The sequence below is a fragment of the Alexandromys fortis genome, unplaced genomic scaffold (assembly GCF_014885135.2).
Source record: "Alexandromys fortis isolate MF-2015 unplaced genomic scaffold, M_Fortis_MF-2015_v1.1 scaffold_111, whole genome shotgun sequence".
NCBI classification, from domain to species: Eukaryota; Metazoa; Chordata; class Mammalia; order Rodentia; family Cricetidae; genus Alexandromys; species Alexandromys fortis.
In genome coordinates this window covers 2,688,388-2,701,794 of record NW_026067996.1, presented here as the reverse complement: position 1 = coordinate 2,701,794, position 13,407 = coordinate 2,688,388, and the positions used below count along the sequence as shown (strand labels likewise).

General features: G+C 44.0%; 1 protein-coding gene across 6 annotated transcripts in view; it reads left to right on the top strand.

The window, feature by feature from the left end:
• Positions 1–9,561, top strand: part of Adamts9 (ADAM metallopeptidase with thrombospondin type 1 motif 9) — a 161,186-nt gene extending 151,625 nt beyond the window's left edge. For 5 of the 6 annotated variants that reach the window (XM_050160229.1, XM_050160230.1, XM_050160231.1 and 2 more), the window contains 2 exons: positions 5,634–5,728; positions 7,686–9,561. In XM_050160229.1, the coding sequence (XP_050016186.1) occupies positions 5,634–5,723 (90 nt within the window). In that variant the 3' untranslated portion in view covers positions 5,724–5,728; positions 7,686–9,561. The remainder of the gene's footprint in view (positions 1–5,633; positions 5,729–7,685) is intronic. The other variant, XM_050160228.1, reaches the window with a different exon arrangement.
• Positions 9,562–13,407: the final 3,846 nt, after the last annotated feature.

Here is a 13,407-nt window from a genome sequence, read left to right as displayed (position 1 = left end):
CTTTATATGCAGCAGCTGGAGCGATTATTAACAAAATATTTATTTAAAAAAGAATTAGACTGGAATAAAGAAATAAAAACCAGAGTTTCATTACATGTCAGTGAGGGCTTCTGGTGCCTTTTTTTTTTTTCTATGAAAGAAGCTGTCTCCATGGCAGCCATGTTTTCTTATTGCGCAATTTTGTTTTGCTTTGTTTTCAGTCTGGCAACTGCCGGGATGCTGACATCTTCAGCATCCTCTGAGAGCGGTATCATCACACGTAGTTCAGTTTATCTCAATTGCTTTGCCTCAATTAGCAGAGTCTCATCTGAGGAGACAGTGTGACTACCTTAAAGCCAATAGCAACTTTATTTTCTTTTCAATGTATTACTGATCAGGTCTTTTCTGTCAGTGAAGACAGGCCAGGATGGAGGTTCTCACAAAATTAATTTGTAAGGACAGAGAGATATAGTCAACAAAGCACTATGCTCAATCCCCAGGAACCCACATAAAGTAGCCGGCTGGGCGTGGCAGCACACACTTACAATCCCAGCACTGAGATGGGAAGATCCCTGGGCCTCACTGGCCAGCCGTAGCCTATTTGGTGAGTGCCAGGCCGGTAAGAAACCCCATTTCAGCAAGTGTGGAACTATACCCAAGCGTGGCCCCAGGTTCCACAGATACGCACACAAGTGCCTCCGTGATAGGACACAGATACACTCACAAGTATCTCCGTGATAGCGGTTTGTTAAGCACACAGGTTAGAATGAACCCTGTGCCAGTGGCTGATGTGTTATTTCACTACAGAAAAGTATGAGGAGAGACCAGTTTGCCCATTTAACAGATGCTCCAGGAGCCCGCGGCTGCCAGGGCTTCTTTAAAGAGGCCGATCCCAAGCCCTACAACCAAAACAAATTGGCAATGCATCAGTAATCCCAAGCCCTACAACCAAACCAAAGCAACCAACGTATCAGTAAAGAGGCCATGCCAGCCACAGACCTGAGTTCTAGAGCCTCTCCCATGATGGACTGGGGAGTCTGGGCTCAGCTTAGATCTGAGAATACTAAAGATGGCCCTAGATGTCCTGACGGTCACCAGCCCTCTGTTACAACCAGCGTTCTGCTTACAGCTCGTGGCTGGAGAGCCAGAGGCTGCAGGGACTACTTCCAGACCTAGCAGACAGGAGCCAGCACCACAGGAGTGACGGGAATCTCTTCCCGGATCAGTCACACCCAAAGTCAAATGTGTGAAAAATCTTAAGAGAGAGAAAGCATTTTGTTCTCTCATTTTGTTGTTAAACTCGCAGTGTTTGGTTTTCTTTCTTGATCTCTCTTCCAGGACTACTCCTTTCCTCCCTTAAAAAAACGAAAAAGAAACAAACAAAACTGAGATGACCCAGTTTTTGCAAGAGACATCACAACTGTGCTATAGGAAGCCGGTCTTTACGACCCTTGCCCCAGTGCTGGGGATGGAGCCCACAGACATGAGGGGAAAGTGTGTGCAGGTCATTCTCCCGTCATGGAGGAGGCATGGTTTACAGGGCTCATGTGGTGTGGGTACGGCACTGGCACTACACTGGAGCAGAGCATGTTTTCAACGTGCGGGAAAGCCTTAGCGAAACTAATTAACAAGACTTTTACAGCTCAAAGAGAATCCGGCTTTGTTTTTTCTATCATTCATCTCATCATTTAACAAATGTGTGATTGGCGTCACTGTTAGCCTTACACAGCCCTTGCTCTTAGATGCTTCCAGTTTTAGCAAGATGCCACCTTTACATCATGGAGCTTACATTCTAGCGTGAAAAAAAAAAAAGTTATAAAAAAAGGTGCAGTTGCAGAGAACTGGCCGTGGACAACTGAGCCGAGAACACGTCCCGGAGGAAGCTGCCTTTGAACTGAGCTCTGATGAGTTTAGCAGGGTCGGTGGGACGTATAGGAAGCACAAAAGAGCATCTCAGCCGGCAGAGAATGGCACGTGCAAAGGCCCTGTGGAGCAAGGTCGTGTAGAGTCATAAATGGACGTGTGGAAGAGCCGCACGAGACGAATGTGCCTGTCTCCCCCGCACTGACTACGAGGGACTTAGACCAGGGATCAGCAACTCTTTTCAGTGAGGGGCTACATAGAAAAGACTGAGGGTTTTTCAGCCAAATGGCAGGATTAGTTATATTATATATGAATAATATTTATGTTGTCCGAGGTTTCTGTCCTGCCCAGTTCCCACAGTCATTAAGTCCCAAAGAAATCACACAGAGGTCTACATTAATTATAAACTGATTGTCCCATTAGCTAACTTGTATAACTTATATTAGCCCATTATTCTTGTCTATGTTAGCCACGTGGCTCAGTACCTTATTCAGTGAGGCAGTCACATCTTACTTCTGTGGCTGGGTCACGACTGTAGTCTATTCTTCCCTCTTCCCAGCATTCTCGTTGCCCCGCCTCTACTTCCTGCCTGGTCGCCCTGCCTATACTTCCTGCCTGGCTACTGGCCAATCAGCATTTTATTAAAAATAATACAAGTGACAGGATTAAAGACCACTGTCCCACAGCATATGTATATATGTCAAGAGAATACAGACATGCTCAAAAATTATATTAGTGAGGCTGGAGAGATGGCTCAGTGATTAAAGCACTTATTGCTCTGCAGAGGACCCAGGTTTCATCCCTAGAACACACGAAGGCTTGTCACCATCTCTGACTCCAGTCCCAGGGCACCTGCTGCCCTCTTCTGGTCTCTTCAGATGCATGTGCTCGCGCGCACGCATTCACAAATCTTCTTTAAAATGCTACTGGTTGAATTCTAAATATACTAATAACTGAGTAGCATTTTTAACACCAATCTACTAAGGGAGGAATTTCTCCAATATTGGAGAAATAAACATTTGATCTCGCTAGTGTTTTCTATTATCAAGATTTATGGTAAACATTTGCTCTCTGGTGATGATGGAAATGAAGTTTTGTTTCATGTCGCTAAATGCCTTTTTACGTAAACAGATATTGGCAAACACAATTGCCTGTTGCCTGCTCACACCTATACAATTTTAATTAAGCATGCTCATGTTTGGCCGGCCTTGATACAATTTTCCCAGAGTTGTCTTTTGATGTTGGCTAGTTTAAAAAAAAAATGTGTTGATTTGTTTACATGTGTGCTCCTGCCGGCCTGAGTTTGCAGGTACCCAAGGAGGCTCGAAGGTATCAGGTTCCTTGGAGCTGAAGTTAGGGGCAGTGTGAGCTGCCTGGCGTGGGTGCTGGGAACCAAGTTCTCTTCAGGATCAGTGAGCATTCTTAACTGCCGAGTCATCTCTCTAGCACCATGATACCTGCTTTTCAGTGGATCATTTGCAGCTGAAAATTACATGGGAGCTTCTTGTTAAATAACCTAGTTAAATGGATTTTGAAATATGAAGGTTCTTTTCTCCTCATATTAAAGTCCAGACCACACTAAAGGGTCTGCAGTTTGTGCTCAGGAAATACAATCACTGTGAGTGTGTGCAGGATAGAGATGCATGTGGCTCATTATAACTGGTGATGGCCCAGGAAGAATGCTTAACATCACTTATTACATAAGCAATATTATTTTAACATAGTATAAGGTTTCCCTGTACGGGTCATTTTCCGCGGTTATAGGGTAAGTTTCTTAAGGACTATCACAGACTTCATAGCAAAGCTAACATTCAAGGTCATTTAAGGTTCACTTGTAGTGACAGGGAACAGTTTTTATTCTCATCTCTGACCTCACAAAACTTACTCAAAATATTGACGGATGCTAAGTCCTTACTCCTGCACAACAGATGAGTCAGGTGTTCAGGCTCTAGGTCTCACCAAAACCAATCCTAGAACTGGGTGGTGACATCACAAGGGCTGGGCTCCCCAATCAGCACCCTCAGCCTCCTGACAATGGATACAGTGTTGTGACCAGCTGCTCACCCTCCAACTGCCCCTGCCTTCCCCCACGTGACTCTCAAACTGCAGCCCCAAATAAACCCATCCTCTTCCCTTAAGCTGCTTTTGTGAGGAATTTTGTCGGTGAGAAAAGTAGCTGATAGAACATCCCAGAGAGTGGTTCGTCCCTCTGCTCCGGTTCTTTCTCAGCCTCTTGGAGTCTGTCTGTTCAACAGAGGCAGTGCACAGGCATCCGTTTTAGTTCCTGCAGAATGAGTATTGTCTCCTCAAATAAACAGCAACATCTGTTGACTCCTTGGGAGCCAGAGAAAAACCAGACCAAGTGATCTGTCTGCCTTTCTCTTAACTGACTGATGCCCTGCCTCCCATTCCGAAGAACTCGCAAGAACCCCTTCTTCTTGCCAAGGGGCCGATTTTCTCAGGCCTGCTCGTTTCCTCTCTAACTGCTTCTTCGGTTCTTGCTGTTAAACCAAACATTATTAACTCAGTGGGTAAATTATTTTTGGTTATTTTGCTAATAGTTGAACCACATGGAATGCACTTATTCTCGTTTTCAGTAGTGTGAACCAAGTATGCTGTGTTGATAGCCTATTCTAAATTTTCCAAGTTCCGACCACTGCTTCCTCCTACGTTGGAAACATTGTAACAAGTGCTTAGTGTGGTGACGTCAGTGTATGTTTTCTTCCTTAAGCACCTGTGTGCTGCCACGGTGTGATAAACGCAGTCATCTGTCGTCTGAAGTTGGTCCCAGAACATTCGCACGCCCCTGTGTATTAAAGCAGGTCATTTAAAACCCACTGTTCTCATCTTTTTCTTGATTACCACGGTGCAGCAGGCTGGTGGCATGTTAGTCACTTGTCCCATTGCTGTGACAAAATACACAACAGAAGCTACCAGAAGGAGGAAGGGTTTCCTCCTACTTGGTCTCAGGGTGCAGGCCATCATGGTGAGAAAGCGTGGTGGCTGGAGCGAGACAGCGACCACAAGGCATCCACGGTCAGACAGCAAAAAGATGGAGGGGGAACACATCCCGCTTTCTGATTCTTCCGGGCTTTGGTTCAGTCTAAGCTCTGAGCCTGTATTGAGAGTGCGAGCTTCCCTCCTCTGGAACACGTCCAGAATTGTCTTTCTAGGTGACTCTAAAACCCAGATGAGCTGACAATGAAGGCTCGCCCTCGCAACTGTAGTATGAAAATGTTATGATTTCTTGATACACCTCACCCTCGCAAGAGCTGAGTTGCGCGGCTGGGATTCACGGTGTATTGGGCAGCGGCACTATTCTTTTCTCTTATGACAGCGTGAAAGCAGCTATAGGCTGCAGGCACATAAATGATGCTGACCGTGCCAGAATTTGAATTTTCAGGTGTCAAGATATACTGGTCTAGGTTTGATTTTCCTCGACTGCATAGTAAAGTCAAAACTAACCAGGCACGGAGATATATACCTTTAATCTCAGACTCTGGGAGGCTGAGGCAAGCCTGGGACACTTAGCAAAACCCTTGCTTTGTTTCAGACAAACCAACAAGGTAAAATCCACTCTAGCTTTTAGGTCAACCAGAGCCAGATGGTAGTGTCTGGATTGAATCTGTGAGCCTCTTCTGCCGGCCTATGCAATTAGACTGGTTTGGGTGTGTCGAGTTTCATTTCAACACTTACTATGGGTACAGGGATTCATTTCCCTGAAAACCAGTTATAAGCCCCCGAAATCCCCCAACCTCACAAGTCATCTAAGGTGTTGCGTGTTTTTGCAGGATGGTACCCGGGTTGTGGGGAAATGTGGCGGTTACTGTGGGAAGTGCACTCCATCCTCGGGCACTGGCCTGGAGGTGCGAGTTTCATAACTAAGGTAAGTGCCCTCCCCGCCCCTTTCATCTTTCTCTGTAGCCTACTGACGAGCAGATCTGAGTGAGTGTCCTTTCCTCCAGACAGGGCTCCCGTCGAGCATCATGAAGCTGACCCAATAATGACATTCTTGCTTATCTGACTTTCTGTGCCGGAGACATCTGTCTCTCACTCTTGACCCCAAGTCTCAGGTCTTAGACATTAGTTCCTCTGTATTGCCTGTTGAAAACCTGCCTGCTGGGCTTCACCTCCAGGAATCTCACTTCCTAAGGTCTCTGGTAGATCCAGAGGTCTATGTTCTGGATATTAAAAATTGTGATGCAGGGGGTTGAGATAAGCCCTGCAAGGATATAATAAGCACAGCCGCGCCGGTGCTTTCTGGGCTCCGCTGTGCTGAGCAGCTTACCAGGCATGGTTTCATTGAATCCTCACAAGGACATCATGAGGTAGAGCTCCTGTCCTTATTTTGCAGTAGAAGAAGCTGAAGCCCACAACCTTAAGGTCACAGCGACCTTCCCTTGCAGCCCCAGTGAGAGCTTACATCAACAGCAATGCTCTCAGTCACTGCAGATTTGCCACTCACAGTGGGACCAACAGCTCGGTGTCATCTAGATCTTGTTGTAAATGCGGGCCTTAATGTCTCCCTTCCCCTCCCCTGCACACACACACCCTATACAAGAAATCAGAATCTTTATCATAATCCGCAGGAGACTCATATGCCAACAAGTGTTCCCTCTGCTGGGCAAAAAAAATACTACACTGCCCACTTTTCATTATCCTGATGCCTTCAGCTACAAGGCACAGGTCAACAAAACTCAGCTTATATATGCTAGAGACCCCATTTTCATATGTGTTTTATATCTGCTTTTCTTGTATGTGTTATCTGTCATGAAATATGAGTACATATGTACAAAATTTACATGTATGTAAGAAGACTGGAAGGAAAGGTCATAACGTTTGAATATTATCACAGATGAGATTTCTAGGCACTGAACTTTTTTCTCTGTCATTCTTTTGTAATTATTCTTTTTTTCCTTTTTTTTTTAAAAAAAATTACATTTATTTATGTGTGTATGTGTTGGGGCATGCACATTTGTCACATGCCTAGGGACCGAAGACCAACTCACAAGGCTCAGCTCTCATCTTCCAGCAAGTGCCTCTCCTCAACACACCACTTGCCTGTTCTCTGCTGCACAAATTCTAGTTGGCCATATAATAAAAACCCAGAGTCAGATATTAGGGTAAAGCTTAAAGATCAGAGAAACAGAGCAGTCAGCCACTAATGTTCTTTTTGCCTCGGCCAAATCCTCAGACCAAAGGGTCCAAGATCCTGTCTCTGAGAATTTGCAGACTGAATGCCACTAGCTGCTGTCTCCTCCTGCCTTACATTCCTCTCTCTCCACCCAGCCATGCCCCTGCCTGTCTCCATCCTGCTAATGCTGGGATTAAAGGTGGTGAGCCACCACTGCCTGGTTCTGTTTCTCTTTTAGACCAAATCACTTTCATGTAGCCTAGGGTGGCTTTGAATTTACAGAGATCCTTGGGCCGGTCACCCGAGTGCTGGGATTAAAAGTGTGTGCCACCACTGCCGGGCCTCTCTAGCTGACTAGAGTCTTAGCTCTGCACACTGATCTTCAGGCAAGCTTTATTTGTTAGATCACAAACAAAATATCACCACAGCTCTCCTTTTGTGGTTCTGGAGGTCAAACCCAGGACCTCACACGACTAGACAGACACCCCACTATGGAGCTACCTCTCCAGCCCACTTCTGTGTTGCTTATGGAAAAGAAATAAGTAAAGAGATGACCAAATAAATAGGAATTCACTTTCTAACCTGGAGAAGATCCTAAGCGACGCTTTATAATTCTTCATGTGGAAGTAGCTGATTCGCCTTTTCTTGACCTCCAGTCTTTGGTGTAGGAAGTTTGTAACTCCTGACTTGTTTTTTTTTTTCCCCCCAGGGGCTCTGAAGAGGAAGCCATTATGGAATGGATGAAGGATAGTAATTCAATACCTCCACCTTAAATTTGGGTGCATCTGTGTGCGTGCGTACAGACCTGTCTGCTTGTGTGTGTGAATGTGTGTGTATATGTGTGTACATATGCATATATACAGGTTGAGCATCCCTTATCCAAAAATTTAAAGTCTGAATTCTGAAACCTTTTGAGTACCAGCATGAGACCTCAAATGGAAAATTTCATGCTATGAAACTTTGTTTCATACACAAAATTCGTTGAAGTGCCATGCAAAATCACGTTTCTGTCATACATGTAAAGGTGCATAGGCCCATAGCCCACATTCTTGGGCATGTGTTGCCCTCTTCCTGAGTACCCTACTGCTTAAAATCTATACTAAAAAAAAAAATCTCCTAGTGAACCCCAACTCCACTTAAAAGAAGGAAGCATGAGTGAATACCATATTCAGATTTGAGTCCCATCCCCAAGATATCTCACTTTGTATATGAAAACATCCCCAAGTCTTCGAAGTGTCTGAAGTATACACTGACGGTCTCAAGCATTTCAGTGAGGGATACTCAACCCGTGGAATACCCTGATGATGTAAAGTTTAATATTTATGTTTGAAATTATTTATTGTGATGTAATATTTTTGTACGTAAAATGATTTTTATTGCGACTGCCTATGCATGACGTCCTCCCTTGCAGTCATACCACTGCATTTTACGTACTCTACATTATATGTAGTATATGACAAGGTGACCCTTCATTATCACGGTACACTGTTGTTTACTTGTTACCTGAAAATGTGTTTGACTGTTACCTTTTGAGAATTGTAATTATTATTTTTTTTAACAACCTAACTGTCATCGAGGTGCTATGTGAGTTGAATAAGGGTATTTTTGGCAATTGTGGGAACGTTTCATTAGCCAATGAGCGAGTTAGCAACATCACAGATTGTACCAACTGCTAACTATAGTATCTATTCCGTTTCATGAGATCTCGGGGAAAAATACGCTGCCTTGGTGCTAATATTATATGTTTTTTAAAGTAATCTTCAGAGTAAAAAAAAATAAAAACACTTACTAAAAGGGAGTAACAGAAAGACAATTCCCAAGGGATAAAATTACTTGGCTCGGGTAAGATCCACTATTTATACTTATTTTTAGAAAACTGCCGTTTTTGGATAGTAGCCGAACTCGTTTCTTCCTGCTGCTGTTGGGAATATGCTTTACTCCGGTCCATGGTGCCCTGGACTCCTCGCCATCACTGGGAGGGTCCACCAATAGCTTCGTTACAGAGTGACACTGGGAAAGGGGGCATCTCCTGCTGTTTTGTCAAGATATCCTCAAAGACGCCCAAGTTTACCAGCATCGAGACAAAAGTCAAACAGCGGGATCGTAGGCTTCCCAGCCCTCGGCCTTACTGATGGCCTTCAGCACCCCTGAGCACACTCAGAGAGCTACAGGAGCAGATTCTGAGCCGTGGAGATCGACCACCTTTTACATGAAAACTTTGGCCAATGAGATGACTTCCCCGCAGGCTGGGAGCCTAATACCCTGCCGGGTTTCCTGTGGTCTTCAGCGTCGGTGTGAGACATGAACTGGCATGTAAGATGCCCAAGTCTTTCTGCGCTTCTGCCAATCCGCCTTTTGTTACTTCTTTCAGAAATGGAAGTGCTGAAGCAGTGGTCACAAGACACTTTGCTTGAGAAAGCCTGCCCAAGCATTCCGAGACCAATGAGACTAGGAAAACCCTGACAGTATTCTCCAACTCCACAGAAATACCAGAGCACGGTATACTCGGTATATGAACAAGTGTCCTCCTCTATTGTTAATATATGTGAAACATATTATAAATAAATATTGTGACCACATCCAAACCATGTATGGTTCTCTTGGCTTCTAGACTCTTGATTAATGTTCAATTACAAATGTCTCTAGGTTTTTATTCCTATATTTTTGAGATTATAATATAATTTCATCATTTCTCCCATCCCTTTCCTCTCTCCATACCCTTTTATCTTAGGGTTTCTATTACTGTGAAGAGACACCATCACCATGGCAACTCTTCTAAAGCAAGAACATTTCATTGTGGTGGCTTCCACTTCAGAGGTTTAGTCCACTGTCATCATGGTGTGACGTGGTATGCAGGCAGACATGGTGCAGGAGCTGAGAGTCCTACGTCTGTCTCACTGGGTGTGGCTTGAGCATATATAACCCTTAAAGCCCACCTCCACAGTGTCACACTTCCTCCAACAAAACTACACTTCCTCCAACAAGGTCATGCCTCCCATTAACGCCACTCCTTTTGGGTGCCTTTATTTTTATCTGAGTTGTTCTATTAACCAATAAAGATTCAGGAGTCAGATATTGGGATGAAAACCTGAAGAAGCAACCATCTGACCTTTGTTTTGGTCAGAGACCCAGCAAGAGAGCATCTCTCCACACATCCCAAACCAAAAAAAAAAAAAATTCTACTCTTTCCTCTGAGTTTCTCTATTGGTATTCCTGGCTTCTCTATCTTTTCTATGGCTAATTCCTGTCAACTAGTAACTGGCCCCACTCCCAATCCAAGGTTAATTTTATTAACACAGTCTCTAAGTTTCACAGCACCATCAAATATCCCACAACAGGGCCATTTTCTTTCAAACCACCACACCTCCCATATACTCCTCCTTGCTCTCTTTCAAGTTCATGGCCTCTTTTGTCATTAATTGTGGATACATGTATAAATATAACTTTCTCAGTCTGTATGATGTTACTTGTCTGTCTGTTTTCAGGGCTCACCTTTTGGTATTGCATAACCAGCTAAGGTTGAGGTTTCGTGGTCTTGCCCCATCCACTCTGACATGTCTGGTGGTGTTATCTTGTTCAGTTTGTGCCTAGGTAGTCATGTTAATGAGATTTTATGGATGTAGCTTTTGACATTCCTTGGAGACACAGTCTCACAGCCAACTCTCTGGTCCTCTGGCTCTTTTTGTCTTTCCATCCCTCTTCTTCAATGTTCCCTGAGCCTTAGGTGAGGGAATGTTTTGTAGATATAATCATTGGGACTGGGCTCTACAACACTGCATTTTGGTTGCTTGGGATTTTCTGTAATGGCATCAATCTGTTGCAAAGAGGTTCCTTGATGAGTGAGAGCTTTACTTCTCTTTGGGTATAAGGACAAGTATTTAGAATGTAGTGAGGGATTGTGTTGAATCAGTGAAGTGGTGGTTGTAGGTTCTCCTCCGAGAGACATGACTTCACCGTCCATGGATGCTAGCCAAGACTCTGCCTTGTTAAGCAGGTGTCAAGTCCAATCAGAGAGCTCTTGCTTTCCACCAAGGCCTGCACAAAACTACTGTACCCTTGGGTTATTGTGCTGTGATGGTCATTGTCACGGCTCATAGGCACCGTAGCTGGGAATGACTATTGGTTGGTCCCTCCTTTGGAAGCTTGTGTGGTGCCTTCTGGTGCCATGAGTGAGTGCTCGGGGAGAAGGCATTCAGGTCAGTTCCAGGTCAGGGGCCTCTGGTCCCTGTGTCTGAAGTGCATGGTGTCTTCAGCAATAGGGAATTACCTTCCACCTCTGTGGGGCAACCAAGGGAAATATCAATAGTTTGTAAGTTTTTTGGAGTCCCTTAGACAACCCTTACCAATAGTTCAAAAGAGGCTTCTCATGTATGTAGAAGGAGCAGCAAGCCTGCTTTTTGTCCTGCCCGGCTCCTGGCTGCCTGGCTAGCTTATGCCCCGAAATAACAACACACAAACTATATTCATTTAAACACTGCCTGGCCCATTATATCTAGCCTCTTCTTGGCTAACACTCATATATTGCTTAACCCATATTTAGTAATCTGTGTAGCACCACGAGGTGGTGTCTTACCAGGAAGATTCTAGTGTATGTCCATCTTGAGCTGGAGCTTCATCGCGGCTGCCCCAGAGAGGAGAGGCATGGTGATTGTCTCACTTCCCTCTTCCTCCCAGCATTCTGTTCTGTCTACTCCACCCACCTAAAGGCTGGCCTATCAAATGGGCCAAGGCAGTTTCTTTATTAACCAAATGACCTTCCTCCATCATTTCCCCTTCTATTTAAACAAAAAAGGAAGGCTTTAACTTTAACATATCAAAATTATATATAACAAAACAGTTATCAAGTAAGAATTACAGTTACAATATTTACATCTACTTTATCTTTTATCATAACTAAGGAAAACTATAACTATCTATATATTCTTTAACTCCATCAAAGACTCCAGAAGGATATAATATTACCTAAGCAAACAAGAAATAAGCAACTTCCAAACTCTAGAAATGACAGAGACATCTCACTGCCTGGGCAGTCACCCAAAGTTCCTCTGTACTGTTGGAACATCCATCTTTGGCCTACAGGCCCATAGTATCCAGTAGAAATTTTCATGAGGCAAGAAATTTCAAAGGCAGTTCAGTCACTATCTGCTGTGTCCTGCAGAATGTCTTGCAGACTCTTTCATGAATCAGGAACCCCGAAAGACCATCTTACCTTTAGGCAAGTTCAGCAGTCCTCATTCTGCAGGTTCTTTGTGTTCAGTTTATGCAACAGTCCAGGCAAGAGAAGTTTCTTGCCCAAATGGCTATCAACCTCTCCTGTATATGTAATCAACTTTTTGTATCATAGTGGTTATTTAGATAGATGGTTAATCATGTGATTCCCTGTAGCCTTTTCAGACATCCTTATTATTTTACCCTCCTCTCTCCTTCTTCTGTATTTCCTCCCTCCCTCCCTAGTTAGATCCCCTCTTTTTTTTCTCGTTTCTCTGATCAGATAGTTGAACCCTACTGTTCTCCCCTTTCTATTGCTCCTCCATCCCCCCACTACTCTGGAAACAGTCCCTTTTCTACTTTCCTGGTCTCTCTCTCTCTGCAGTTGCTTTAGGATATATACTCACATCTGAAATTTTGGAGCTAGTAGGCTCTGATGAGAGAGAACAGGTGATGTTTGTCTTTCTGGGTCTGGATTACCTCATTCAACAAGATATTTTCTAGTTAAATCCTCTTGCCCTCAAAGGCCATGTTTTTGTTTCTCTTTACCGCTGAAGAGTGTTCACTAGTATGTGGACGACATTTTCATCATCTGCTTGGTGGCTGAGGACATTGAGGTGGTTTCCATTTCTTTGATGGGAACAGCAATGAGCATGGCCAAGCAACTATCTGTAGAGCAGGGTGTTGAGTCCTTTGGGCATATGCCGAGGAGTGGTAGATCCAGGTTGTACTGTAGATTTATATCTAGGTTTTTGAGCATTCTCCATGCTGATTTTCATAGTGGTTATACCAGTCTGCAATGCCCAGATATGTGACTGAGGGCTGTTTCCTCTGTCCCCACATCCACATCAGTATTGGTTGTTAGCTGTTTGGCTATCTTTGCCATTCTAATGGGGATAAGATAAAACTTCAAAATTGCTTTAATTTTCATTTCCCTAATTGCTAGGGACAAAGAACATTTTTTTTTCTTCTTTTGAGAACTCTCTGTTCAGCTTCTAAGCCCATTTTTTGAAATGGGTCACTGTTGGGATTTATGGGTTTTTTGGTTTGTATTTTTGTTGTTGTTGTTTTTATTCTCTATGTTTTGAGTTCTTTATATATTCTGAATATTAATCATTTCTCAGATGAGTAGCTGGCAAAGATTCTCTCCCAGTCTGTGTGCTTCCTCTTCACCCAGTTGACTGTTTCCTCCATGCCCTGTGGCCAATAAATATGGTGTCTTC